Source organism: Tigriopus californicus, chromosome 10 (assembly GCF_007210705.1).
Source record: "Tigriopus californicus strain San Diego chromosome 10, Tcal_SD_v2.1, whole genome shotgun sequence".
Classification (NCBI taxonomy): domain Eukaryota; kingdom Metazoa; phylum Arthropoda; class Copepoda; order Harpacticoida; family Harpacticidae; genus Tigriopus; species Tigriopus californicus.
Genome location: NC_081449.1, coordinates 7,094,560 through 7,119,808, shown reverse-complemented (window position 1 = coordinate 7,119,808; position 25,249 = coordinate 7,094,560). Strand labels below are relative to the sequence as shown.

At 48.1% G+C, this 25,249-nt stretch overlaps 12 protein-coding genes across 13 annotated transcripts in view; 5 read left to right on the top strand and 7 right to left on the bottom strand.

Moving 5' to 3' along the window:
• The first annotated feature begins 260 nt into the window (after positions 1–260).
• Positions 261–1,258, top strand: LOC131888439 (trafficking protein particle complex subunit 3-like). The gene has a single exon (XM_059237291.1). The coding sequence runs from the start codon at positions 611–613 to the stop codon at positions 1,151–1,153; it is 543 nt and encodes a 180-aa protein (XP_059093274.1). The 5' UTR covers positions 261–610; the 3' UTR covers positions 1,154–1,258.
• LOC131888438 (uncharacterized) lies at positions 677–4,440 on the bottom strand. The gene is made up of 2 exons (XM_059237290.1): positions 4,336–4,440; positions 677–2,160 (listed from the first exon to the last, which is right to left on the bottom strand). Exons 1-2 carry the CDS (start codon positions 4,364–4,366, stop codon positions 1,385–1,387), a joined length of 807 nt encoding a protein of 268 aa, XP_059093273.1. The 5' UTR covers positions 4,367–4,440; the 3' UTR covers positions 677–1,384.
• Positions 2,160–3,802, bottom strand: LOC131888437 (F-box only protein 22-like). Its single transcript, XM_059237289.1, has one exon. It carries the CDS (start codon positions 3,622–3,624, stop codon positions 2,281–2,283), a length of 1,344 nt encoding a protein of 447 aa, XP_059093272.1. The 5' UTR covers positions 3,625–3,802; the 3' UTR covers positions 2,160–2,280.
• Positions 4,441–4,723: 283 nt separating the features above from the next.
• LOC131889147 (RNA polymerase II-associated factor 1 homolog) lies at positions 4,724–6,853 on the bottom strand. Its single transcript, XM_059238166.1, has 5 exons — positions 6,581–6,853; positions 6,268–6,487; positions 5,793–6,191; positions 5,384–5,715; positions 4,724–5,314 (listed from the first exon to the last, which is right to left on the bottom strand). Exons 1-5 carry the CDS (start codon positions 6,727–6,729, stop codon positions 4,774–4,776), a joined length of 1,641 nt encoding a protein of 546 aa, XP_059094149.1. The 5' UTR covers positions 6,730–6,853; the 3' UTR covers positions 4,724–4,773.
• A 2,195-nt stretch (positions 6,854–9,048) lies between these two features.
• LOC131889148 (syntaxin-3-like) lies at positions 9,049–10,970 on the bottom strand. The gene is made up of 2 exons (XM_059238168.1): positions 10,570–10,970; positions 9,049–10,486 (listed from the first exon to the last, which is right to left on the bottom strand). The coding sequence occupies exon 2, from the start codon at positions 10,366–10,368 to the stop codon at positions 9,235–9,237; it is 1,134 nt and encodes a 377-aa protein (XP_059094151.1). The 5' UTR covers positions 10,369–10,486; positions 10,570–10,970; the 3' UTR covers positions 9,049–9,234.
• Positions 10,971–11,046: 76 nt separating this feature from the next.
• Positions 11,047–13,163, top strand: LOC131889146 (DNA polymerase iota-like). The gene has a single exon (XM_059238165.1). The coding sequence runs from the start codon at positions 11,411–11,413 to the stop codon at positions 13,058–13,060; it is 1,650 nt and encodes a 549-aa protein (XP_059094148.1). The 5' UTR covers positions 11,047–11,410; the 3' UTR covers positions 13,061–13,163.
• Positions 13,164–13,190: 27 nt separating this feature from the next.
• On the top strand, positions 13,191–18,280 carry LOC131889143 (exocyst complex component 3-like). Its single transcript, XM_059238163.1, has 7 exons — positions 13,191–13,515; positions 15,565–15,909; positions 15,978–16,517; positions 16,594–16,776; positions 16,853–17,143; positions 17,220–17,372; positions 17,457–18,280. Exons 1-7 carry the CDS (start codon positions 13,423–13,425, stop codon positions 18,186–18,188), a joined length of 2,337 nt encoding a protein of 778 aa, XP_059094146.1. The 5' UTR covers positions 13,191–13,422; the 3' UTR covers positions 18,189–18,280.
• LOC131889149 (DNA-binding protein RFXANK-like) lies at positions 13,600–15,367 on the top strand. Of its 2 annotated transcripts, none has more exons than XM_059238169.1 (2): positions 13,600–13,864; positions 14,227–15,367. In XM_059238169.1, the coding sequence occupies exons 1-2, from the start codon at positions 13,784–13,786 to the stop codon at positions 15,196–15,198; spliced, it is 1,053 nt and encodes a 350-aa protein (XP_059094152.1). In that variant the 5' UTR covers positions 13,600–13,783; the 3' UTR covers positions 15,199–15,367. The 2 variants fall into 2 exon arrangements, with proteins under 2 accessions (XP_059094152.1, XP_059094153.1); XM_059238170.1 differs by having other exon boundaries at positions 13,606–13,791.
• On the bottom strand, positions 18,281–20,440 carry LOC131889145 (tectonic-1-like). The gene is made up of 2 exons (XM_059238164.1): positions 19,005–20,440; positions 18,281–18,938 (listed from the first exon to the last, which is right to left on the bottom strand). Exons 1-2 carry the CDS (start codon positions 20,438–20,440, stop codon positions 18,281–18,283), a joined length of 2,094 nt encoding a protein of 697 aa, XP_059094147.1.
• Positions 20,441–20,557: 117 nt separating this feature from the next.
• LOC131889150 (protein-lysine N-methyltransferase EEF2KMT-like) lies at positions 20,558–21,527 on the bottom strand. The gene has a single exon (XM_059238171.1). The coding sequence runs from the start codon at positions 21,525–21,527 to the stop codon at positions 20,580–20,582; it is 948 nt and encodes a 315-aa protein (XP_059094154.1). The 3' UTR covers positions 20,558–20,579.
• Positions 21,528–21,594: 67 nt separating this feature from the next.
• Positions 21,595–22,214, bottom strand: LOC131889151 (small ribosomal subunit protein eS17-like). Its single transcript, XM_059238172.1, has one exon. It carries the CDS (start codon positions 22,111–22,113, stop codon positions 21,712–21,714), a length of 402 nt encoding a protein of 133 aa, XP_059094155.1. The 5' UTR covers positions 22,114–22,214; the 3' UTR covers positions 21,595–21,711.
• A 1,155-nt stretch (positions 22,215–23,369) lies between these two features.
• Positions 23,370–25,249, top strand: part of LOC131888388 (exocyst complex component 6B-like) — a 3,744-nt gene continuing 1,864 nt past the window's right edge. Inside the window, exons 1-3 of the mRNA XM_059237231.1 lie at positions 23,370–24,293; positions 24,371–24,846; positions 24,913–25,249. Of these exons, the coding sequence (XP_059093214.1) occupies positions 23,617–24,293; positions 24,371–24,846; positions 24,913–25,249 (1,490 nt within the window). The 5' untranslated portion in view covers positions 23,370–23,616. The remainder of the gene's footprint in view (positions 24,294–24,370; positions 24,847–24,912) is intronic.

The following is a 25,249-nucleotide window of genomic DNA, read 5'->3' as shown; positions in this document are numbered from 1 at the left end:
CAAAATATGTAAAAAACATGGTTTATGTAAAAACACTGACTCTGACTCAGGTCTGACTCTACTACTCATGTCTTCTTGACAATCTTTAGTTAACTTCTGCTGTGCCCCAAATAGTGACGTCATCCAGCTAGTAGTTCGATCGATCAAAGTGCTAAGCATTGGCTAAATTTGTGAGCCAAGACTCGAGGTTGTAAATACGACGGAGCGTGACGAAAACTCGGTACAAAGGGAGGGTGATAATTTGGTTTAGTTGCAAAGAGTACCTGGGATTTTATTCATCAAGGTCTTCCTTTCTAGAGATTCAATTAACATCGTACAGATTCGACAAATTGTTCAATTTCGGCTCTGACATGTTTCTCCTTTAGCGTTAGTCTGTCTAATTTTCCTAAGTCTATAAGTTTTCCTGTCCCTAGGCAATCAGCTGGGTTAATTAAAGGGCCGCCCGCTTGCCGAGATCCAAGGTGCTGGTTTACATAGTGAGGTTTTGTGATTCTCAGTTTTTGTGGATCCGCTCATAGTTTGTTCATCATATCCGTGAGTGTCACACTCAGTGTCAAAAAAGCTCCGAAAAACGCCTCCGACCTCGCAGTGCTGACCTCCGCCTCGAATCATGGCTCGTTTGGGCGGTCGTGGCAATCTCGATCCCAAGAAGGTGAGTGGCGAGCTCTTCTCCCTGACCTACGGCGCTCTTGTGGCCCAAATTCTCAAGGATTACGAGAACGTGGACGACGTGAACAAGCAACTTGAGAAGATGGGCTACAACATCGGGATCCGCATGGTGGAGGACTTCCTGTGCCGCACCAGCAGCGGCAAATGCCACGATTTCCGTGATACGGCCGACAAGATCCAATTGGCCTTCAAATTGTTCCTCAATCTCTCACCCACGGTCACGAGTTGGAGCTCGACCTCGGACGAATTCTCGCTCATCTTCGACACCAACCCCGTGGCCGAATTTGTCGAGCTGCCCGATCATTGCTACAACCTCCGATACGCCAATATCTTGGCCGGAGCCATCCGCGGGGCCCTCGAAATGGTTCACATCGAGGTGGCGTGTTGGTTCGTTCAGGACACGCTCAAAGGCGACAATGTCACGGAGCTTCGCATCAAGTTCTTGCGACGAATCGAGGATAGCGTGCCTCCGGGTGATGACTAGGGGCACAAGCAGAGACGAGGCTCGAACCCTGGGGCATGGAATTATGCATTTGTGATGGAAATATGTTGGTTTGTTTTAGATATAAATGTTATGTACCAATGCGAATTATGAATTCGTTCACTGGGAAAGAATGCCCGGTCAAGATGGAGCTCCAAGAAAAGGGATTGGGAATGGATCGATCGGTTGACAATGTGCAATCGGAGAGCGATAATACTGCATGTGTGTTTGGCTCTAGCAATTGAGTGGCTTCACTTCCCGCCACCAATTCTCGGGATAATGATGCTTCAGTAGTTCGAAACCTTCCCGCGGCACCGGAACCGTGTCATCCCCGAAAAGCTTGAGGGGTAAGGGCTCGTGAGCCAATCGCTCAGGGAAGCATTCCAAAGTGGTACTGAAGTCACAATCGGGAGGTAGAATCCGTCGTTGCCAACCAATCCGATGATACATGCGCTCTTCGGACGAGCGAATGTCCTTGTCTAGAGCGAACACGATCAGGTGTAATTCACCGTGGAAATCGGCGTCAAAAGTGGAATTAGTACCGCCTGTCGATCGGTCATCCACGGTTACGGTATATTTCCCGTCCGAAGAGTTGTATTCCAGGTTAAGGCCACTACTGGCAAATCTCCGACGTAGAAACAGCTCATCGTATTTGGCGATCTCTTCGTTGATCACGCATAATTTGGCTTTTTTCTCCCAAGGCAAAATGGATGACGAGCGGATCTGACCAAAGAGGCTCGAGTAACAGAGGAAATGACGGAGATTCAACGTCTCCAGGATTTTGTGACTAAGGTGGACTAGATTTTGAAGATTCGTTTGAAACATCTGAGACATGTGACAGGTCTGGCGAAAAGGCGAGCCCTCAGGGGTGACATTGGGGGAGTTTTGAAAAATAAGAACCCCTAGAGAGAGAAGAATCATCACGATGATCGCGTTCAGGATCTTGGTGGGCGTGATCCTCATTCTTCCAACAATCCGATCGACCTTGTCTCCCAAACATTGGAAGGGATCTGAAAATGTAACAAAATACGAAACGGATGAATTTTATGGGAAAAATCCAACATGAAAGTACGTACAGACATATGTACTAATCTGTTATCAGCAATTCATTTCCAATGATGACTTCAAATCTAATTATCAAAAGATACCACTAAAAACACAGATGTATAAGAAAGGACACATTTGCTTTGACTAATCGGAACTGTTGGCTCCACGTGAGTTGAGGAACAAAAATCTATGCCAATCTCGCCATTCCCAAAGATGCCGATCAAGGGAACACTGGGATAAAGTTCATTAAAAATGCCAGATTCCATGTTCTTCTTCCCTCGGTGAAATCCCCTGCCACGCCCCGTGCAAGCAAACATAAATCCCACGGCATTCGCCAGGTTCAGTCCCGAGGCTTTGAACTCGGACAAAGCGGTGCGAACTTTCTTCTCCGTTCGCATGGATTGGTTGAGAATTTTCGAGGCCACATTCACATTCGGTCCCGCAAAGAGTAAGCCCGAGGTGCGTTGGGTAATTTTGCCGGGACTGACAAAATCCCAACGGCGGGATTGGAATAATGCGGCCAGATCTTGTGTAGCCTCTTCCGACGAACAACGGGCTAAATGACCTAGTCCCCCGCCCAAAGCAAATCGCCCTTGGGTCTGTTTAGCGATCTCACGAATGAGCTCAATACTGTGCGGTATGGCGTGCCCATCGGACAGTAAAATCAAGCCTTTTATGGTGGACAGATCGTCGATCTGGCCTTGGGTGATCTTTTTCAGGGACATTTCGGCAATTTCCGAGGGCGTGACTCGGACGGTAGGCCCGCATAGCTCTTCCTTGATGGCTTGAAAGTCTTCGGAGACGTTGAAGGGGACGATTTGACACTTGGACAGATCCGGAAAGGCCACCATGGACAAGGCCGGTGTCTGCTTGTCCACATTTTCAATCTCCAAAGGCTTACGAGAGAAAGGATCCATCAACACAATCCCCGGGGCCATCATGGACACGGACCGGCAATGGGCGGGCAATAACTTATCCACCCGATCAAAATCCACGAAGAACTGACTCTTGAACGCCTTGTCAAAGGTGACATTGGCACTGGTGGTGACATCGTCATCCTGGATCTGAAAGAAATCCCCGGAATGGAACGCGATGCAGACCTTAGGCTCGGTGTGAATGGTCTGGGTCCAGGTTCGCACCTCGTTGTACATGTCTTGATGATCCGGGCTCTGGAAGAGCGGAGCCTTGAGCAAGGTAGATGGGGACACAATGGGTCCTCGCCAACTCAAAACCAGTGGGCTCCTATGGCGGACAGGATCGGATAAGGTGATCATGGCCACTTGGTTCATATCCCGGGAGACTTGGGCGCATCGCCGCAAATCCTGGATGGGCAGGTACATGAAGATCCGGCGCGATAACTCGTACTGAGAAAACACCAACGAAAACGACACCGCCGGAGTTGCTGGTAGATTCGCTTCCATGGCCATATTCGCGTTACTTTCGAGGCTGTGATAGGTCCTCTCCGCACACAACTAGATCGGCGAGAGCAAGAGCGAGAGAGCGAGCGAGTGGGATCCTGCCGGTCGAGATCGCCTCCTCCTCGTCTTCCTCGTCTTCCTCTGGATCTCTGTATGATCTCTTGATTCTCCTCCTTGAATGTTTATTATGATTCCTTTTTACAACGGCGCACCAACGACGACCATCGCTAGATAGACAAACCTCTTTCCTCTCGTGACCTCTTTCAGTTTCGCCTTGAAAATCTTCATCGCTACCCACGATGGTAAATTCAAGATCAAAGATATGGTAAAAATGGTCGCTAATTGAACGATAGTGGCCGGATGAAATAGTATTATCGGCTTAATACAAGTCTCGCTTCCGGCGATCAAGGCGTTGTTATAAAGAAAGACTTTGTCGGCATTAATGCTCCAAAACAGCTACTAGATTGATTCATTTTTTTGTGTTCTCGCCCTATCAATTCATTCATGAATATGGTTGGTTGCCTGCTGATAAACATTTTCTAAATAAGATGTTTCACTAGGAACATCACAGGAATGAGAGAGCTCTCATATTGGGAGGGGTTAGAAAGGTTGGGATTGTACAGTATTTAGAGAAGGTACGAAAGGTATCTAATACTGAACGTCTTCAAAAGCATCCATGAGCTTTGTCCCAACCCAGGATTGAGGATCAATTCTAGTTACCGTCGAGGCTTAATGTTCGTATTGAGAGCATCTTCAAGTCCTCGAGAATCCAGGCGAGTTCGAACAATGAAGTCCACTTCTGTTCTTTCTCGGGCTCCTTCTTTGTTTAATTTGCTTCCCTCTGATATTCGTAGGGAATACGTAGTCCTTGTTGATCCCGTGGCATCTTTCAAGTCAGACTTGGACAAGGTTTTGACGAAAATTCCCGATCAACCTTATTTTCAAGGGTTAGCCAGATCAACCAACTCTCAACTCTAATTCGTTAATTCGTTGGTCGATCAAAATAAGGTAATTAAATTGAATAATTTTATCGTCTTGAACTGCTGGGATTTCAACCCTGGTAGCGGTAAAGAAGTCCGCTATACAAAAAAAAAGAAGAATTGGCCCATTTTGAGTGCGAAACTGTTTACTCCTTAATTGATGGATACACGAAAATTATCAATCAGATTCGGATCCGGATTTGGCACTCGCCGCCGAACGACTCGCCGAACTGGATCGAGACCGGGAAGCCGGACTACCGGAGCGAGATCTGGACACTGAGCGAGAAACTGATCGAGAACGGGAAGGCGACTTGGACACGGATCGGCTTCCCGCTCTACTTTTGACGGACCCGGATTTGGAACGGGATCTCGATCTCGACCGGGATACAGATCTGGAGCGGGATCGAGAGCGAGAGACAGAACGGGACCGCGATGAGGCAGCTGAGCCCGATTTGGAGCGGCTTCTTGACCGGGCAGGGGAAGAGGATCGCGAGCGGGATTGCACTTCGTCATTTTCGGTGTCTTTGATCATGCCCTCGGCTTCTTCTTCCTCATCATCTTCGCTCATCTCCTCATCCTCTTCATTGGGAGGCTCCAAGTATTTCTCTCGGTATCGTTGCATCTTATGCTCCTGTTTGCCCAAGGGGCGGTGCTTGACCACCAATTTGGAATTGGATGGCTGTTGGCCGGCTTTTAGGCGCCTTTTGCTCAGTCTCACCCTTAAAATGAGAAATGCAATCAACGGTCCAGTTATTTCCGTCGCGGGAGCCAGACAATGAATTCCTTACCTTGTCTCCAGTTCGTTGTAGAACACGCCATCCTCGCGTACGATGAAAAAGAAATTCTCCTCGTAGCCTTTGGTGGCCTTACTCTTGACGTTCCAGTTGTACTCACGGAACATCTTGTATTCATATGAACCTTCCTCGTCGTATTCTCGACCATCAACCATGTCTTCGGCCCGTTTCTCCATGTTCTCGAGGGTGGGGAGGAAATAAGCCACAAACTGCTCGCCCGATTCGTCCATCACACCCCGAATCATGGCCTGAGACATCATCTCGTTCTGTTGAACAGGATTACCCACGCCTTCCACTTGCGGGGCTGGATCCGAGTCAAAGATGACCTAAAGATATATCCCATCGGATTACGAAACCGTGAAACGTTTAGCAGTGCTAGCAACGAATGCGCAAAGTGACTTACCTGAGCGCAAGGATACTTCCACATCTTGTCATCGGGTAGGATGGGCACCACATCAACCGGATACACACCGGCCTTGGAATAGTGTTTCTCGATAGGAATCTTAGCATCCTCGAAGGTCTTCTCAATGGCCGTCACTTGAGCTTCGCGATCCATGAAAATAGGTTGGTCGTTACCCATCTTCTTCCGGACGGCAAAGCCCACTTTGGACTCGATCTTCTCAATTGTAGTGGGCTGATATCGGGTCTGCTCCGTCGAAATATAGTCCGGCCTTCGCATCCAAGACAAGATTTGGGCGTGACGTTGCGAGCGCTTAGCATCCGTCTTGTCCGACATGTCTTCTTCCAAAAGCCGCTCGTCCTTGGCATCCAACGGGGGGTCCACTTTATTGCCATATTCGTCCTAAAAAACACGACAAGGAACCATAGTCGGTCAATTCATCAACATGGCCTATGGTAGTTCAGATGAAATGTCTTACAAATTCCTGCTCAGGCTTGGCATACGTCTCGGGGCGGATGAGGTCGACGGTGACGCCCAAATCCGGCTCCGTTAGAAGCTCGTACTTGTAGTTTCGCTCCAAAGACGTGGGCACGTAGTGAATGAAGCGATTCGTCTCGAACGGATAGGCGATAAATTTCGGGTCAAAAGGAATGTCGGGTAGAGTATTAGAGTATTTCACCCGGCAAACCAACTCGGATCTAAAGGGGAAGTGTCATTTCTGGCATGAAAATCTGCTACATATCTCGACACTTTCCTTCTCAACTATGTGGTCATAATCCGAATAAACTGACTTGCGTTCATCAACGTGTCGGGCGGATCGTGAGGAGCGTTCTGAAGAGGGTCGAGAGGATGGGGGAGCACCGGCGCCGCCGTGGGCCGCCACGCGTGTGGGGGGTGCCGCGGCCCCGACGGGCGGTCCACCGATGGTGGGCGGAGCCATAAGTCGGCACTTCAAGGGGTCTCTGGGAGGCCAAGCACGTTGCCTACTTGGCCAAGGCTGGATTCGGTATTCGGTATTCGGATTGATTGGAACTGTTTGTTTGTCTTTGGCCTCAGCCTCGGACGGCCAATCACACTTTGGCAGAGTAAGAGGGTGACCATCTCATAACCTCAATCATAGACCACGGAAGCTCATTATTATGTGGATTGGGAGGGCATTGGGTGGGTTTGGGGCGTGCTCGTCGCGATGCAGAGATGGATGGATTTTATTCTTGTGAAATAAAGATGCGTGCACTCACAATACTTCAGAGCGAGGCTATATAGAGTGCAAATTTTTCTAACTAGAGACAAGAGCAAAAAGAGCGATAAGGTTTGAAATATTATGGAAAAGCTACATACCAACAATTTGGACGCGAACGAAAAAGGTTAAGTTGATGTTTTATGAGTTTTATTCTGGGTTCAAATCAGATAAAAATGGTAGTGCATGCATGATCTGCGAATAATGATGCCCATTACCTTTTAAATGAGAACTTATCATAGCCTTAAGCCTTAAAGATTCCTGTGAAGCAAGGAAGTAAGTAGAATATCCTACTGGCCCTCAATAAAAAAAGGTTTAAGTGATTCCAATATCTTCTTACTGCCCGCGGCAAATAACGATCCAAGGGGCGTTTGGGCTGTGTTGGGCGGCTCAGACTAGTTTTGCCCGCGTCTTGCTTTTTCTTCTTCTTTTGTTAGCACTACTTAGAAGCGCTGCCAATGGTTACTTTTGAAACTCAATAGCCAAGAGATAAAAAAATGGCCTCCAATCCTTTAATTGGCTACCATGTTGCTACTTTTGAAATCCAATGGCCACGAGGTCAACCATCTGGCCTTCAACCCTTAATTTGGCCTCCATCCATGGGGCTACTTTTAAAACTCGATTATTATTTTTCACTATGAGTGGTCATTAGTCAGAACTTAATATCTGACGTTTCTTCGTTTAACTTTTGACAAGACAGGTTTAACACGTGGTATACAATATTTGGAACAAGACAACGGTTGTTGTGGGAACCTTTGGGTCTATCCAATGGCCGATGATACTTTCTTCCCCCCATAACAGGAACGTATTACAGCTCCAATTACATTGGCAAAATGGGTTAATTCATGATTGCAAAATTGGAATGGAGTTACTCCAAGTTTTTTTTGTTCAGCTATTCAAGTATAACGGACACGCATCTGTGTGCTTTGTCGTCCCAACCTAGGTTTTAGGGTCAACCGAAGGGCTTAACGTCCGTTTTGTGAGGCCTTCAAGACTTTCAAGCCCAGAACCCCGGTTAGTTAAGAAATGAAGTCCACCACTCCTTTTTTTTTCTTGGGCCCTCAATGTCAAATCCCAAATTACTACCCAAACTTTCCAATAATACTTTTTTATCCCCTGCCAAGAACTGTTCTTGCCCTGTTTTTCACAAAATGACAATCGGAAACTAAATATCTTCAAAAAAATGCTACCATTTGGCAAGTAAATATGGAATGTCAAGGCTAAGATGCCCTGGCACAAATGGGCGATCGTCAAAAAAATTGTGGGAGTGTTGGTTTGTTAAAGGAAATTCAAATAAACGTAAAAGATAATACACTTCACATGCGTAAAATTTGGGCGGCTTTTCTAACCTCATGACCATTTTTGTAAACTTTTGAAAAGCCGCCGAATATGCTTCTCAAGTTGAAGCTATCAACGTTGATCCGAAGCATTCGGCGCATGAAACTCGGACAAGTGTCTCTTTTAACTTCCTCATTGATCCTAACCATATTCGGAGGATATTTGAACAGCAATCCACAAGCTCACGTTAATGCGCTCTACGATCCTTACGCCATTCTTATCGATGGAGAAAACGGCACCACGGCCAAATTCCGAGGATTGGCCATGTTTTTCTTCCTTTTTACCAACATCTTAATCGTCCTGGACTTGCAAAGTGAACGATTTCCGCTCAGCCGCTTCATGGGGCCTTTTTTGGATAGCTTGGGTTGCTTGACATTCCTGATCCTAGCTTATTTCCAATGGGGTTCAGGCCAAACCCAGACTGAAGAGGGTCTTACTCGGGTGTCGGAGATTTTGGCATTTCATTTCACGCTTCTAGGGGTCCTGTATGGTGTAGCTGTGGTTCTGGGTGTTGTTTTTCACCTTACTTTACAAACTACTTTCGGGTTGGTTTCGGATGCCACCCAAACTGAGAAGGCAGAGTCAAAAGGTATCCCAGATTCTGAGGATGAAGAGAAGGGAAGCAGATTCCCGTCACTTGATTGATAGAAGAAGAGACCCAATAGATGGAAGACTAACCTGATGTAAAGCAATTGAACAAGCTTTTAATGACTGTTACATGAGGACACACGATTTCGAGCCTCATTGGAAGTATGGTTACGATGAAAGGTATGAAGCGCAATAAATCATCATTGTGAATATGATCGTTTCAAATATGAATTAAACAAGCGAAGGAGGTCCGCGCTATGACTGGAGAAAGCGGTGAGACGGCTAAGGGACGGCCGTGGTAGATGGAGTAGACTGAGGAGTGTTGGTGGTAGAAGCAGTACTGTCGGTGGTGGATGATGATGTTAGCGTGGTGGTACTCGTGGAGGTGGTCGTACTTGCCGTCACGTAAACCACTCTCTCTTCAATTATTGTCCGGACAGTTTCGGAATCACTGCCTCCGCTGAAAGCACCAAATTCTATCAAGATCACGATGAAGACAATGAGCAAGAGCACGCTCAGTACACTGAATAGACAGACTTTCTTCTTGCGCGCCGAGATTTGGTAGTTTTCGGCTTTTTGCAGGTGCCCTCGTCCAGCCTCGGCACTCATACCCGCGTCCATGATATTCCGCTCGATGCTGTCGATCATTTCACCTTGCTCGGCCACTAGATGTGCGATCTCGAGAAACATGTCGTGCACCTCTTTGATGGAGCGCTCCAATTTGATGAGCTCATCATGGCGATCGTGCAAATCTGAGAGTTGCTGTCGAGCCAAATTCTCCTGGTCTAGGATACTTTTGGCGAATACGGCCGTGTTGCCCTCATCCAGCATGGTCTCGATTTGATCCTCCGTGAGATTCTTGTTGGTAATCTTGCATCGCTTGACCAGAAGTTGCTTGGATTTGTCACGAAACTCGACCTGCTGATTATTATACGCCGTCCAGATATCGTAAAAGCGTTTGGATTGCGTATTAACCTGGGTCTTCTTGATGCGATACTCCTGCTGTTGAGGTTGAGTCATTTTCTTGGGCGACTTGTTCTCCAGGATGTCCTGGTCCTTTTTGATGGTGTTCCGTACCGCTTGGGCCAACATCTTGTTCTCATGGATGAGATCATTCATGCGGGCTTCCTTTGTCTCATCTTTATGGGTGGCCATGAGCAAGCTCTTCTGTATGATGCGGATCTCGTCAGCATGGGCCTGGATGGTGTCGATCTTCTTGACCACGTCCTCGAATCGCGCCAGAAATTGAGCAAAGCTCTCGAACGCATCCCCCAAACCACCGCTGCCGTTTCCCGCTCCGCCCTTCTCTTTGGCCCGCTTCTTCTCCTCCTTGTAGAGGGGAGCCATTTCCTCCTCTTCCGTGACCGGCGCATGCTTGGATTGCGAGTGGAGCTCGTCGAGACGATTACGAACCATCTTGATCGAAGATCAGACCTTCACCCGCCCGTCCACGGCTCCACCGACACTGGCCGACGGATAACCCCGATCACAAGGCTAAAGGTGCCAGGATATATAGTGCGAGGGGCCAATAACCCTTCATCCGGAAAGAGAACGCATCAAGCCTTCATTCATGGCGGCTAAAAGGACAACCGGACACAAGCTGGGTGGGTCACTCACTCAGCAGGTCAGATCGATGGATTCGCCGGCAGGCTCGAGCTCGTTAGCATGACAGACCCAGGATGACCCGGATGACCTGAGATTGGCGCCGGATATGCGTTCCTGGGACAGGCAGGAGCTACTCATTCATTCCACACAACTGGGTCATGCATGTGTTATCTCCATTCATGGCAATGATTGACGACTGACGATTGACGATTGACGAAGGCGTTCTTCTGTTCGATGTTGTGATTCATTCCCCAACCAACCAACGAACGATAGAGAACCCAGAGAAACAGAGACAGAATCACAGAACTGACTGAGAGTGAGAGACAGACCGAAATGGTGCGGGTGACCAAAGCGACCAGCACGAATGAATTGGCAGGAATATTGGCAGGAATATTGGATCGAATCATTCCATTTTACGCCCCAGTCGTTGGAAAAAGCCCCCCTATTCAGAGGGAGGGAGGGAGGGAGGGAGGGAGGGCCTTGACTCTGGCCGCTGACAAGAGATCAAGAGATATATGATGACCGGACCGAAGAAAGTCTTTCGAGCGGACTTGGTTGGCTCTGGAATTGATCACACCAATTTCTTCAAGGTGGTTTGGGGCGTTGGGGGCTCAGTGTTGCCCAGTGAAGCAGAGCCACCCAGATTGACTCGCAAGTTGGTGTCCGTCCCCCTTGCTGAATTGCCCTATCCAATGAGTTGTCCACAGCCATCATCCTCCGTCATCTAGCAATTCAATCCTCGATCGATCGAACCCATCGAACCCCTATCAAGTTCGACATTGACGAGATAGTCCGGGCTGGCTGGCTTCCATGGGGGAGTGATTGTAGTCCTGCCCGAGGATTAAGTTAATCCATGTCGGATGACGAGACGGATTGGGGGGCGTCTCTGAGCGAGCTGTCAGCCGTGGGCCACGCCCCTCTCATTCCCCCTCCCCCGTCCGGTCTCCCGCGGGTCATCATTCACATTGACTTGGATTGCTTCTATGCCCAAGTGGAAATGGTGCGCCAGCCCGCCTTGCGCTCCCAACCCATGGGCGTGCGACAGAAGCAAATGGTCATTACCACCAATTACACGGCACGGGCACGAGGCATCCCCAAAAGCGGTTCGGTCCAAGCCCTGACCCAGGCCTACCCGGAATTGATCTTAGTCAATGGGGAAGATCTCTACGAGTATCGACGATTCTCCCAAAGGATCTTCGAGGTCGTGTCATCGATGACCTTTGCTCATGCCGTTGAGCGGCTCGGCATGGATGAGAATTTTATCGACGTTACGCCTTGGGTTCACGCCCACCTGTCAGCTCCCGCCGAAATCGACCCGAGCCCAGTCCAAGGACACGTGTTCCAAGCGGCCTCTTGGGATAAATCCGACCCGGTTCATCGATGTTTGGCCTTGGGATCCGTGTTGGCCCAACGAATTCGTACCCGAATCCGGGAAGAGTTGGGATTGACTTCGGCCGCCGGGATCGCCGTGAATAAGACCCTAGCTAAACTAGTGGGGGGCTGTCATAAACCCGATGATCAGACCCTTTTGCTGCCCGACCAAACCTTGGCTTTACTCCAAACCTTACCGAGTCCACGATCGATCCCGGGCATTGGGAGTGCCACCCACGCTAGCTTATTAGAACTGGGTATCGACACCCTAGCCGATTTGCAAGCGGCTCAGGTATCTAACCTGGCCGAGATGTTTGATCGTGAAACGGCTGAGCGGCTAATTCAATTGAGTCAAGGGATCGATCCCAGCCCCGTTAAGACGTCAGGCAGGCCCCAAAGTATCGGTTTGGAAGATCGATTCAAAGTGATCACCACCCGTGATGAGTCCAAGACCAAACTCAAGTGGTTATGGGGTCGATTGGCTCAACTCATTTATGAAGACGGGCGAATCCCACGCGTGATCCGAGTGACGGCCCGAGACCAGATCAAGGAACGAGCCCAAGGTCGACGATGGCTCAAGGAATCGCGTCAAACGCAAATAGCAGGTCATATTCTGACCGGCTTAAAAACCAATCCAGATCTGCCGCAACGAGAGGAGTCTCAAGTGGTCGATATATGCCTCTCTCTCCTGGATAAGATGGTGAACCACTCGGCTCCCTATCAACTCACGCTCCTGGGCATTGGCGTCAGTGATTTTCCACCCGAGACCGCCAATACCATTCAAAATTACTTCGTGGCCGGAGCGAAAGAAACAAGAAACGAAAAACGTCAGCCTAAACGATCTCACGCAGCCATGACCCCGCCCAACGAGGAAGCCATGTGCCAACCTACGCCAGATATTGACGAGGCAATCCGTCCATGTTCCAAAAAAGTCAAACCTGCCCCTCTGGCCATCCCGGTGTGCGATGTCTCGGATATTCCCCATGATTGGGATCCAGAGGTATGGGCCAACCTTCCCATGGATATTCGGACTGAGTTGTTGGCCAGCCAACCCATTCAATCCCGGACTAATGTGAAACCGCTTAATAAGAAGACCAAATCCATCGCTTCATACTTTCAAAAGAAAAGCTAATGCTGCCCAGTGAATACACAACCCTCGCATGATCCAGAATGTGGAATGGACCTGGTCATATTCTTCCAGATAATTTAACCCTAGAGATTACGTTCTCTTTCAGTGATCGAGTGCGCTTGTGCTTGGGATTGAATTTGCCACCCTGCGAATGCCTTCAGACCCTTCAGACAGCCGAGCTCTCCTGATCGGAATCATTGGTTGGTGGGCCAATTTGGCCAAGTGCTAGACGGACGACTGACTCCTCGCTCTGACTTGGCCTCTAGCAAGCTCAACCTCCATGAATCATCAGCACAGCTAGACGCGATTGTCCCTTCATTTTGGACTCCTTCTTCCAAGCTCATTGACGGTTCAATGCCCACATCATGAGCGAGATTGCAACCTTAGAGGCCGAAGCCAAGGCCAAAGCCGTCAAACATGTGGCTAACATGCTCAAAGCCCCCGATAAACTGGAGAAGGTAAGACCAGAGACCAACACACATTTTCGGACCACAACCATGCATGTAGCTAGCGTATGTAGGTACTTAGTACGGCCCCGACAATTGTCCTCTCTTCTGTCGTGACTGGCTCAAAACTTGTTTAAGCTCAATCGAGGCTCAGCCGAGAGAGCACTCGTGTCATGCTCGATCCTATGTAATCCTTGGGCATTTCGTTCCAAGGTTCCTCCTGGCTCCATATGAGAACTACTACTTGGGAAATCGCACGAACGCAACGCGTTGTTCTGATATGTGGGTGTGGGTATCTCTCCTCGCTGTCTCCATGTCTCATTGTCGTACTCGTCTGGCCTATCCATTAGGTCACGAAGCTGTGAGTCGTAGGCATGAGTAGAAAGCATATGAAGGCAACAGGCCGCAAAGGAGGATATAAATGAGATAATCAAGACATTGGTCTGGAGGTAGTTCTTTTACCGTTCTCGCTCCTTACGTGCTTGGCTATCTTTCGAATGAATTCGCTCTAGTCGAGAGAATCTTTGTGAGCTCGCGAGCGAGCTTTCGTGGGGTGAGCCTTGTTGCATATGCCTTGGTACAAGTGTATGTGTGAAGCATGCATGCACGGCATGTACTTTGTATGCTTAGTTGAAGGGCACGACAAATGGGTGTCTGCTGGTCAATGATAGGAAATTGACACTTCCATCCGTGTGTGACATCATCTGTGTGCGTGTATTCCAGCCCGCCATTGAAGTACAAGTTCCCAACTTAACGTCAGTCACCACTCTCTCTCCGGGTTCCACCACCGAGATCACCACCATCACAATGGATGCCACCTCAGGTGAGGTGCTCTCGTTCTTAGGCTCGTCGTCGCCGGGCCATTTCCAGAACACGCCCGTCACGATCGCACCCCCAGCTGGCGGACAGACCACCACCATTCATCTGCAGGATTTGACCGTATCCGAGTACACCGTGCCTCATATCAAGGAGGAGATTGTGCAATCGGATTTGGATGAGGCCAGCAAACGTGCTGGTACGAGTTTGGAGGCTCGAATGATGATCAAATCGGAGAAGGAGCGGGCTGCTTTCTGGCCGGAAAGGCCTATGAAATCCGATGCCAGCCTCACTACGGCGGGTGTCAAGGCCAACACTGTGCTCACCAATCTTCAAAGGGGCAATATCCCGACCATGCAAACGTTCGTGGTTGAGCCCGTGGTTCAGACTCTTCATCAGCGAGCCGGCCAAGGGGAGTTACGGGCTAAAGAGCTAAATCCGAACATGATTGACGACCGGGACCATCGTCGGCGAACCCCTCTCATGTGGTCGTCGTATTATGGGCAAACGCCCACGGTCAACCTACTCCTTCGCCATGGGGCGGATGTTCATTGTCGAGGTGACGAGGATGAGACGGCACTCCATTTGGCTTGTTCAGCCGGGCACAATGACGTAGTTCGGATTCTTTTGAATCACGGGGCTGAAGCCGACGTTTTGGATGAGAACAGTTGTTCGGCACTGATGTTCGCTGCCATGCAAAATCATGCTCTGTGTGTGAATGAGTTACTTAATCACGGTGCGGATGTCACTCTACGAAACATCAACGGTGATTCGGCCTTGGCCCTGGCCATGCAAAATAAGTCTTTGCAAGCACGGGCTGTCATTGAACAATATGTCGTAGGAACCATAAAGGATATGATACAAGATCGTACCAAATGAACTCATGTGTGCGCCACTTGAAATGAACTGTATTGGCCCAGCGATACAAAAAAGAAAGTATTCCTTGTTCACTCATGTTATGCCCGATGATGATGCGTTAACGGTCTTTTACAAGTCCCATTGTCCAAGATCTGGCTGTGATAATAAACCTACGTGTACAACCACTTGACTGCCCTTGTGCTTGATTTTGTCTGTCTTGAGCAGGAGATATCCACGAATTAACCCAAAGGTTTGAAGTTATAGGTTTGAATGAACCCCATCGGTCAAAGGAAGGAACCATCCAAACAACCCATGCCCTTCTCTTTTTTCTGAAACTCAATACTTGAATCAAGTCGATTCATATAACTTATGTTTCTTTCATCATAGATCAATCAGATGATATTTAATGCCGAGCGGAAGAAGGCCTCGGCAGAGGCCATGTTCAAGATGGCCATGCATGGCCAGCTAGACGGGGTCAAGGCCGGTTTGCATCAATTGGAAAAGACCATGAGCGACATTCAGAATGTCCATGTGTATATGGATGAAATTGATGAAGCCCTCAAGGAGGTTCCGGCCTTGGAAGACACGCTTCGTGATCTGAAGACTGAGACGGCCAAGTATTCCCAATTGGCCACAGCCAAAGAAAATCTCAAGCACATTTTTATGGTGCCTGAGACGGTGAAGCTAGCTCACACTCTGATATCCGAGGGCAAAGTCTTGGAAGCCCACAGGGTGGGTGATAAAGTTAGTGCAGTTGTTCTGAAGTTACATTTTGAATCAAAACCATTATATTTTCATAGCATTTGGTCGATTTGGAAAATTCGAGGGATGATCTCTTGTTTGAAATCCATAAACTTCCGCACAATTCGTCGACAGACCGAGAAATCTTGGAAGACTACTTCGAGCCCGTAGTGGAGCTATCCGAGAGGATGTTCAAAGACTACGTCAAGGTCCATTTACGGCGAACCCTTAATATTGTACGCACGGACCCCAAAGTCATCGTGACCGCTTTACGAATTGTCGAAAGAGAGGAGAGGGCAGATCAAGAGTGCCTCCAAAGGCAGAAGAGCACGGGCTTCTTACCCTCGGGTCGTCCCAAGCAATGGAAAAAGAAAGGGCTCCAAGTGCTGAAAACCAACGTCCAAGAAAGGATCGAAGGCAATCAATTGGAGACCAAAACGGAAAACAAAATGTGGCTCGTTCGTCATTTGGAGCTAATACGGATGATAACCGTAGAGGATCTTCGGATCGCTCGCACCCTTTGCCAGCCTGTGTTCCCGCCCCATTACAACATCTTTGATACTTATATATCCATGTATCATGAGGCTTTGAGCACTAGAGTACGTCAGGGAATTTTGGGGTTGACGTTCTGATCATTTTTCTTGAACTGAAAAGTGACCTTTCTTTTTCCATTAGTTATTGGAGATCATTGCCAATGGGCTGGAAGGCCATGAATATGTGACTCTTCTATCTTGGGTCATACAGACCTATCCGGGTAAAGAACTCATGGCCGATCCTATGCTGAGGATTCCTGAGGATAAAGTGAGTCCATTATTGGATACGGCCACACTCGAAAACGTTCAAAACGAGTATTTACAAGTGAGTTAATCTGATCTGATTAGGCCAGTGTCTTATGAGCATGACTCGGAACTGATCTTGGTTGTCTTTGTTGCAGAACATCAGTGCCAACTATGAGGAATGGATGAGGAACACTTTGTCCCAAGAAGTCGAAGATTGGAAGAAAGAAATTGACCCAGATATGGATAATGAAAGCTGCTTCCACACCTCGGCCCCCATCATCATCTATCAAATGATTGATGAGAACTTGCAAGTGGCTGCCACAATCTCCCCAAAGTTGGTTAACAAAGTCCTAGTACTGAGCATGGAAGAAGTCGGTAAATATGGAGGAATGTACCGATTGGCCATTGTGGATTATAAGAACAGATACTTCAAAGACCGGGCACAGGTAAGAGGCGGGTCTCTTTTAAAGTGTCACGGCCACGACATCCACCTATTGCTTCATTTCCACTTGAAATTCGCAGATCTCCTTGTTCACCAAGTATATGATAGCCATTGTGAATAATTGTGAAAGATTCGAGGAGCTGGCGCAAGAGCTGAAAGTAAGATGGTGGAAGCCTGGTTTCCATGATCAAGATGCCACCAACAAATTGGAGGTTCTTCTCAAGACATTTCAGGTTTGTTCTCAATTTCTCTTCTAAACATAACAGTCCAAACATTCGCAAAGTTACTCATGACTTTTACTTAAACCAAAAAATTAGGAAATGAAACTGGAAACGTCCTCCTATCTTGTGGACGAAAGCTTTCTCGATCTGGACGACCATTTCACCGAGATCCTCTCGACCAAATGGCAAAACACTACCGACGCCATTGACACTGTGTGTGCTACCTTGGATGACTACTTCTCAGATTACAAGTACCTAAAGACCAAGAACTTTGAGAGCGTCATCACCTTGGCTCAAGATCGCGTGGCTCGGCGCTACATCACATCCATGCTTCAAAACAACATCCTCCGTCGCAAGGTCACCTTCGAAACCAGCCGAGATCGCCAAAACGCGGCTGAAAAGATCAAGAATGAGGCCATCCAACTCAAGACGTTCTTTCGGAATGTGGCGGGCGATATGGCGGATTTCGACTCTCCATTTGATGCCCTGTCTCTTCTGGCTGAGGTGCTAAAAAGCGATGAGGAATTGCTCTCGTTAGACATCGGCACTCTGGTCAAGCGTTACTCGGATATCACGCATGATCAGCTACTGTGCTTGCTTTTGCTGCGTGGGGATCTGTCCAAAACAGTGGCCAAAGAAATAGCCCAAGAGTCTGTACCCGAAGGAGTAAGAAATCGGGGTGGAACGCTCCACGCCAAATCGATTTTGTCCCAAGTTCAGGTCACTCCAGGCTTGATCAATAGCCTGCTCGCCAACAAGGAAGGGGCAGTGGGAACCATGACCAATTTAAACCCCTTTACCAACGCCAAAGACGGGTTTAAAGATTAAATGATGATAACACTGTTATGTGATCGAGCTTGTAAGGCGTGTTGTTGATTTTGAGGTTTCGACCTTTTTAATACAAATTCTAACTCATCTGACTAATCACTAAGAAACCAATGCAACGAGTAGCAAAGGGGTAGGTAGTAACCATGAGGTAATAGGAAGTGACTGATCGTTGAAGACATGACACTCTGGCTCACGAAGGGGTAAAAAAAATCGTAGGGGAGTTTGGCCTCGAACACGGGGAATTCTGCATAGCGATCTTCTGCCTCTTGACTCACGTCTACAAAGTTAACGGTTGTGAACACTTCTAATCTTTGAGATTGATGTACCGACTGGCAGGACTGGCCCAAACATCGGATTTTGACATCTTGTGGAGGTGCGAATCTGTAATTGACTCCAATGATTTTGGCTTGGGGATTGGCCAGCGACCCCGTTTTAGAATGGACCACCTCTATATGCAGGCCCAGAACGACATTCGAGCACACCCCAGGGCGTTCTTCTCGATTGTTATTACCCTGATTTGGCGGAGATGGAGCATTACTCACAATAACGGGCACCCAATCCCCTGGGAATTGACTCTCGGAGTTACCAAATGATGCAACCATGGACTCTCGCAGGGTTTCAACTCCACTCCCTCCTACCAGTAGATCCATAGTTTGACGTCTGAGATTCTCACACTCCCGAGATATCGACTGTTGTTCAAGGTGAAACGAGCACCCAATCCTGATATTTTTGCGAAAATTCATCGGTGTTCTGCAACATGAGAAACATGTTTAGAAGAGTTGGTTCACTAATGAAAATAATGTATTTTGTTCCAACCTTTGCTTGGATCCAATTGCAGGGATGCAGGATCCATCAGGAGATTGAGGCATCAACGATACAGGCGATTCCAGTGGATTCTCGAACTTATCAATGACCCAAGCAGTCAATTCATGGTCGTATTTGAGCAATCCCGTTCTCAAAGGTTTTCCGTCCAAATAGCCCGGATTTCCACTTCGAACTTGCACACTGGTTAAGTTGTCGGAGCTCCAAAAGAAGTCCGCTCGAAACTTCTGCTCAACGTATGTGGGTCGAACATGGGATACTTCATCAGTTAAATCGGCGAAAGCCGTTATCTTCTCAATTCCATCCACACCGTTATGGATGATTTCGTAGTGTAAACTCTTGAGGACATTCCGGCATTGGGAAGTTGGCTCGGGAATTGGATCTTGATCCTGGATTTGCATGCAAGTGCTCGTTTTATGACCATCTGAACGGCAAAGCTGAACTTCAATATCAATGAGGCCTCTACCTTTTGCGGTATCATTCAGGTAGAGATTTGGATTTTTGACGACTTTGAAGGCTCTGGTGAAGGTCTGCAAATTCAACCGTGGCTCTTGGGAGCAATCAGTGTCGGGAGTCAAGGAGAAATATGTGCATGAAATGTCCGTATCAGTCATAAACTCCACGGGTCGAAAGGCATTGCAATCCCGACTGTTGAGGGAATCTGGAAAGGTTAGTTTGCCCACAATCCCGTTTTGTTCGATCCATATAACTTCGCCTACTTTGTAATGAGAGGGATCTACCCGAACGTTGACGTTCGTATCCAATTTGGGCCACAAAAACTGCTCATGTCTGGTCTTAATCTTATTGAAGAGTGTCACATTATCCAAGATCTCTCTTTCTTTGAACTGGAGTCCGTCTTCCAGTTCTGTGGAAAGGGCGCAAAATACACCGTTTGGAGAAACTCCTAGTGCAAATTGAGTCCCGTTGACATAAAAAATTTCGGTGGTGTAGCAATAGTTGTCATCTGGATTGAGGGGAAGTTGAACCAAACAATCTGAGAAGGCTTTTCGATCCCTGGTGGAGCAATCTTGATCGCAACAACAATTGATATCGCAAGACCCCACCATCAAATCACATTGACAGAAACCGCCTGGTACGAATTTTGTGGCGTTAAACGAATCGCTCTCTTTGGTCGGAGCTTTGGTGGTCGTAGTGGGGGGGTCGGAAGATGTAGTAGTAGTAGTTGTAGTAGTAATTGCCGCAGTAACTGAGGAGGCAGTTATAGTCGAAGTTTCCTCCAAAGTAGTGGTTTCGTCCACGTCCATCCCAGTTGTGAAGGAGGTGGTATCTTCTTTTGAACTGTTAGTCAAGAATGTTGGCGGAATGGATTCCATGAATGGGTCTATTTCTATGCCTAATTCCTCGTCTTGACCGTGAATCATCAAAATGGAAAAGATCCACAAACCAAGAATGACCCCAAAACATCCCATGTTGTTTAAGTAATGGTTTATCGTTTATGGAATTAGATTACCTGCTTTCTGAATTTTTCCAGGTATTTCAATAGGCTGATGTGGTGGTTGGCTTTCACTTTGCAAGCACAATCAAAATTTAGGATCTATGGTAGGGAGTCTATTTCAATTTAGCGCACATTTCATAGATCTTAACATGATCCGGATTGGGTATCGAGATCTCGGATTCGGACCAAATCAGATCTTGGGATGCAATTTGACTCAAAAATAGTTCAAGGGTATCAAGATTCCGCGGAGTGCACGCCACATAGGCGACAGGCGTGGTTCTCAACAATAAACCGAGCGTTCGAGCCAGATGCGGTACTAGGCTAGGATCAAAGACCACATCAGCGGCTATGATTACATCAATCGGCTTTAATGCCTGAACATCCGACTCCGAGAATTGAGTCCAATCCAGAGATTCAACTGACCACTTGGATCCCTTAGACTCGGACACATTTTCCCGACAATTCAAAGCTAATGTCTCCAGTACATCAGGATGATAATCACTGAGTACCATTTCCTGAACTAGACCCAACTTCAGGAGACCGATTCCAGTGTACCCTACCCCCGATCCCAATTCTAATACCCGAGAAGGACGAGAGTCGGGCCATAAACTCTTCTGACGATCTTTCAGCCAACTCAACAGGAACACGCCGGCTTGCCAGGTTTGCAGACCCGTGGTGCCTCGGCTAACCAAAGCCTCAGTTTCCACCAGACTCAGGAGATATTGGCCTTGGAGGAAGTAAGATTTATAGCATCGTTCCATGGGCCTCGGATGGGCCATTTCATGATAAAACACCTCGTCTACCTCAGACATTCCAGAGTGTTCCAAGATTAGGATGAGCCGCTTCAGAAATTCGCGCTTGTGCTTAGGTAGAACTGGGAATTGCTCCGCCGTAGGCGAGCGAAACAAGGCGGGTTTCACAAGACCACACAATCGCTCAGCTTGTTCGGCACTGAGTTGGGATAACTGGGGTTCAATCGGATTGATCGATCGCCATTGGAAGTAATGGCTTTGGATCGCCAAAGCCAACGACTCCACCTCGTCCTGATCTTGCGGTGTCATCAACCTGTAAATGAATCAAGCACTTACGGCACCTGGGAGAGAAAAACGAATCATCTACTCGAATTGATGGGTTTTAGCCGGGCTCTCTGACTTTATTCATCATCAGTCACCAAGGACCCAAACTTAAACATAGAAGGACAAGCAAAGTGAAGGCTGGCAGACCGATTGACGTGGCCTTCCCAGCTCAGTTTCGGAATCCACCACCACCTCCGCCGCCACGGGCAGTGGTCACCTGTAGTCCGGGGATGTTCTGGAGATCCATGGCCTTCAACATCTCCTTGGTGTCCTGATCGATCTCGATGATATCTTGCTCCAAAGCGGACACATCGGGCACGTAGTTGTCGCGTCGCTCGCGCTCCTCTTCTTGGAGCTTAATGGAGATGCCGCGCACGGTGGATCGCTGAAGGCGTTTCATCAAATGCGTGATGAATCCGGCGATCTTGTTGCGGAGCGGCTTGGACGGGATCACGGCCACTTCCTCGATAATCCGCTTGTTGGTGTGGAAATCCAAGTTCAACTTGGTGTAGTATTTCTCAATGATGACCTTGGCGGCCTTCTTGACGGTCTTGGTACGCACACGACCCATGATGAAGGATGAATTAGTCAATCCAAAACGGAATCACGTCCTTCTCAAAAACGAGAATCGGGGGAAAAGGAAGAAAACAGCTGAACAATCAGCTGCTGATTTCAGGGCCAGTGATTGTTTGGTTGTTTGGGTTGAATACAGGGTTGCGAGAAATTCGAGGGCAGGTAGTTTCTCATTTCAGGCCTGGCTCTATCTAGTCAAGGATGTGAGAAAAAAAGAGGGAGTCTTCTCTCTTCTTTCGTCGGAGCGAGCTTCGCTTTCGGGCCTTCATCAGTTTGGATTGTCAAGTCAACGACGAAAGGGAGAGCGAGGAAGGTTGGGCTGTGAGTGTCACCAGCATTTGGGCGAGTGTGTGAGGTTGACGATTATATATGCGTTCTCTGAATCCAGGTTTTTGGAGAAGATATATTACGTCGGAGGCGTAGGATATGAGTGTCAATGTTGAAGTTTGGGTCAATCAGCTATCATTCTAACTGGATAGTCCTGAAGCGGAGTATTCCTTATGGAATTGAAGACTGGGTGTACTGAGGAGTGCAGAAACATCCTGAAGCTTTGAAAAATATCTAAATGTTCATGAACTCTCAAAAATGTAACCGAAAATTGAAATCTGATACCTATCCAAACAATTTTTGGTTGTTTATGTACAACTGAATCCTATGCCAAGGTCGGAATTTTTCTTTATTAATACTTTTAAGATGTGGTTTATTACAATTACAATTACATTGATTTCCCAGGTATTTACTTTTAAATTGTGATTTTATTACATTACAGGTGCATTTTCTTTCAATGACCAAGCCATGAAGTAACTATTGCCTTCTGTCAAATCATAAGTCTTGGAACGACATGGACAGCCAAAAATTGCTCAAGTTAGGGCCAGATGGTAATAAAATACCAGCATGTACACTTTCCATTGCATGCTCATTGCGAATGTTACAAATCGCAATTACTTTTGTTGCAAATGCAGTGATGTATGAGTTGAATTACATGTCTGAATCTAAGGTCTTTTCTTTCTTGATTTCTAACAGCACAGACCTGCTCTTTTCCTCGTTCACTTTAGCCTTCATAAACATCCTAATATTGGGTTTCTAGAAACATTTTTTATCATCATGCAACATAAAAGTCAAAGAAGCGGCCTTCACCGCTCATCCTCTCATGCTCAACCAACCATCCCAATCCCATTGGCACGAGTCCACTGTCATGAACGGCTTTCTGACGCTTCAATCGTGTGTGACACTGTCGTTCAACCCAGATTCAAGTCTGCTCAAGTCAAAGATAGAAAGAGAGAGAGGAATACATACATACAGAGTTACAGACGTACGAACCTTGAATGATGGGGAGGATTTCAGAGTCGATCTAAAAGGGAAACAACCACATGAAGTGATGAAGCGCCGCCGTCACATTCGGTAAGAGTGTCCCTCACCTGCTCGCCTTCGGTCAAATCCGCCGACCACCCGCGCTCGTCTAGCCATCCATCCATCGGAGGCGGATACGTCGGGGCAGACCATGGCCGCCAACCCACCTCCTCCGCCTTGTTCCGCTCAGCCCTCTTCCTCGAACACCGGATCGCCCGCCACGGGTCTCGCCCCACCCATCGAACCCGCCGCCGCCTCTGCCTCCTCCTCCCTGTCCCATCCGGTCCCGCTGGAGTCCCTTCAGGCCCGTCACGCCTCCTACCCGGCCTCCTCGCCCCATCCCGACCATGGCGAACTGTTCCTGCAAGAGATTGAGGCCGTGGACGATTATTGGGGCCCGACTTTTCGTGCCATCTACGAATCCGATGCTTCGCAAGCCTTTCTCGAGCGGTTGGAACAAAGGACCCATGAGCACGATGCCGAGATCGAGAAGATGTGCAATCATCACTACCAAGGGTTCATCTCGTCGGTCCGAGATCTCTTGGGCGTCCGATCGGATGCCGAGACCCTTAAGGCCGAGGTAGGGGCCATAGACAACGATATTCGAAACTCGGGGCAGGGAGTGGCCGTCAAAGCCCGAGATCTGGTCAAGGCCCGTCGAGTTGAGCGGAATATCGCGGCCACCATTGAGTCGTTGTCGTTGTGCTTGCCTGTGCTGCAAATGTTCACCAAGTTGAACAAGCAAATGAGTGAGAAGCGGTTCCATCCCGCCTTGAAGACTCTGGAGCAATTGGAACACACCTATCTACCCCGCATAGCCAAATACAGGTGAGTGATGTGAAGACCGGGAAGATGGAATTTGTGGGTGGAGTAGAGCAAAACTGATTGGTCATTGGGCTTTATAGATTTTCGAAACAAATGCAAGCCAGCATCCCGCGGTTGAGAGAGGGCATCAAGGAGGCCTCTATAAGTGAGCTCAAGGATTTCCTGGAGAAGATCCGCGAGTATTCGCCTCGCATTGGCGAGCTGGCCATGCGCAAAACGGCGCTGAAAATGAACCTGGATCACACGTTGGCCAAAGATCATGGCGCTCAATCTGGGATTCCGTCCAATCCGTTCGGTGGAGATATCGACGATGACGAGGATGACCAATTGAACGGCACGCGGCTCTCCCTATCCCCGGACAAATCGCCTCAAGCCGCTCAGGACTTTGTGGACTTTGGTCCCGTGTATCGGGGGTTACATATATACACCAAACTGGGGGAACGCGACAAATTCCAGAGTTATTATCAGAAACAGAGACTTCAACAAGCCAAATTAACGCAACAACCTCCGCCCAATATGCACGAGTCCATCGAAGGATATAGTGCGTTTTTCTATGGTAAGTGGTCTCCCCCTTGATGTGCGCCAAACAAATGATAACCTGAATGAGCGCTTCTGTTTTCAGGCATCATCGGATTCTTCGCTTGCGAGGACCACGTGTTGAACACGGGTAACGGACTGATCACCCGTGGTTACTTAGATGAGTTGTGGAAAGGCATGTCCACGGGGATCAAGGAGACCTTGCAACAGCATTCGGCCTATTGTACTGAGTCCGGGTTCATTTTGAAAATCAAAAACCTTATGTTGCTCTTCTCGCGAACTCTTCAGTCCTATGGATTTGACGACGATCAAATGAGCTCCTTACTCCAAGAGCTCCGAGATCACTATACCGAGGTACTCATGCTGAAGTGGGTGGCCAAGTTTTCGGCGATTTTCAAGGTTGATAACTATCACCCAATCGA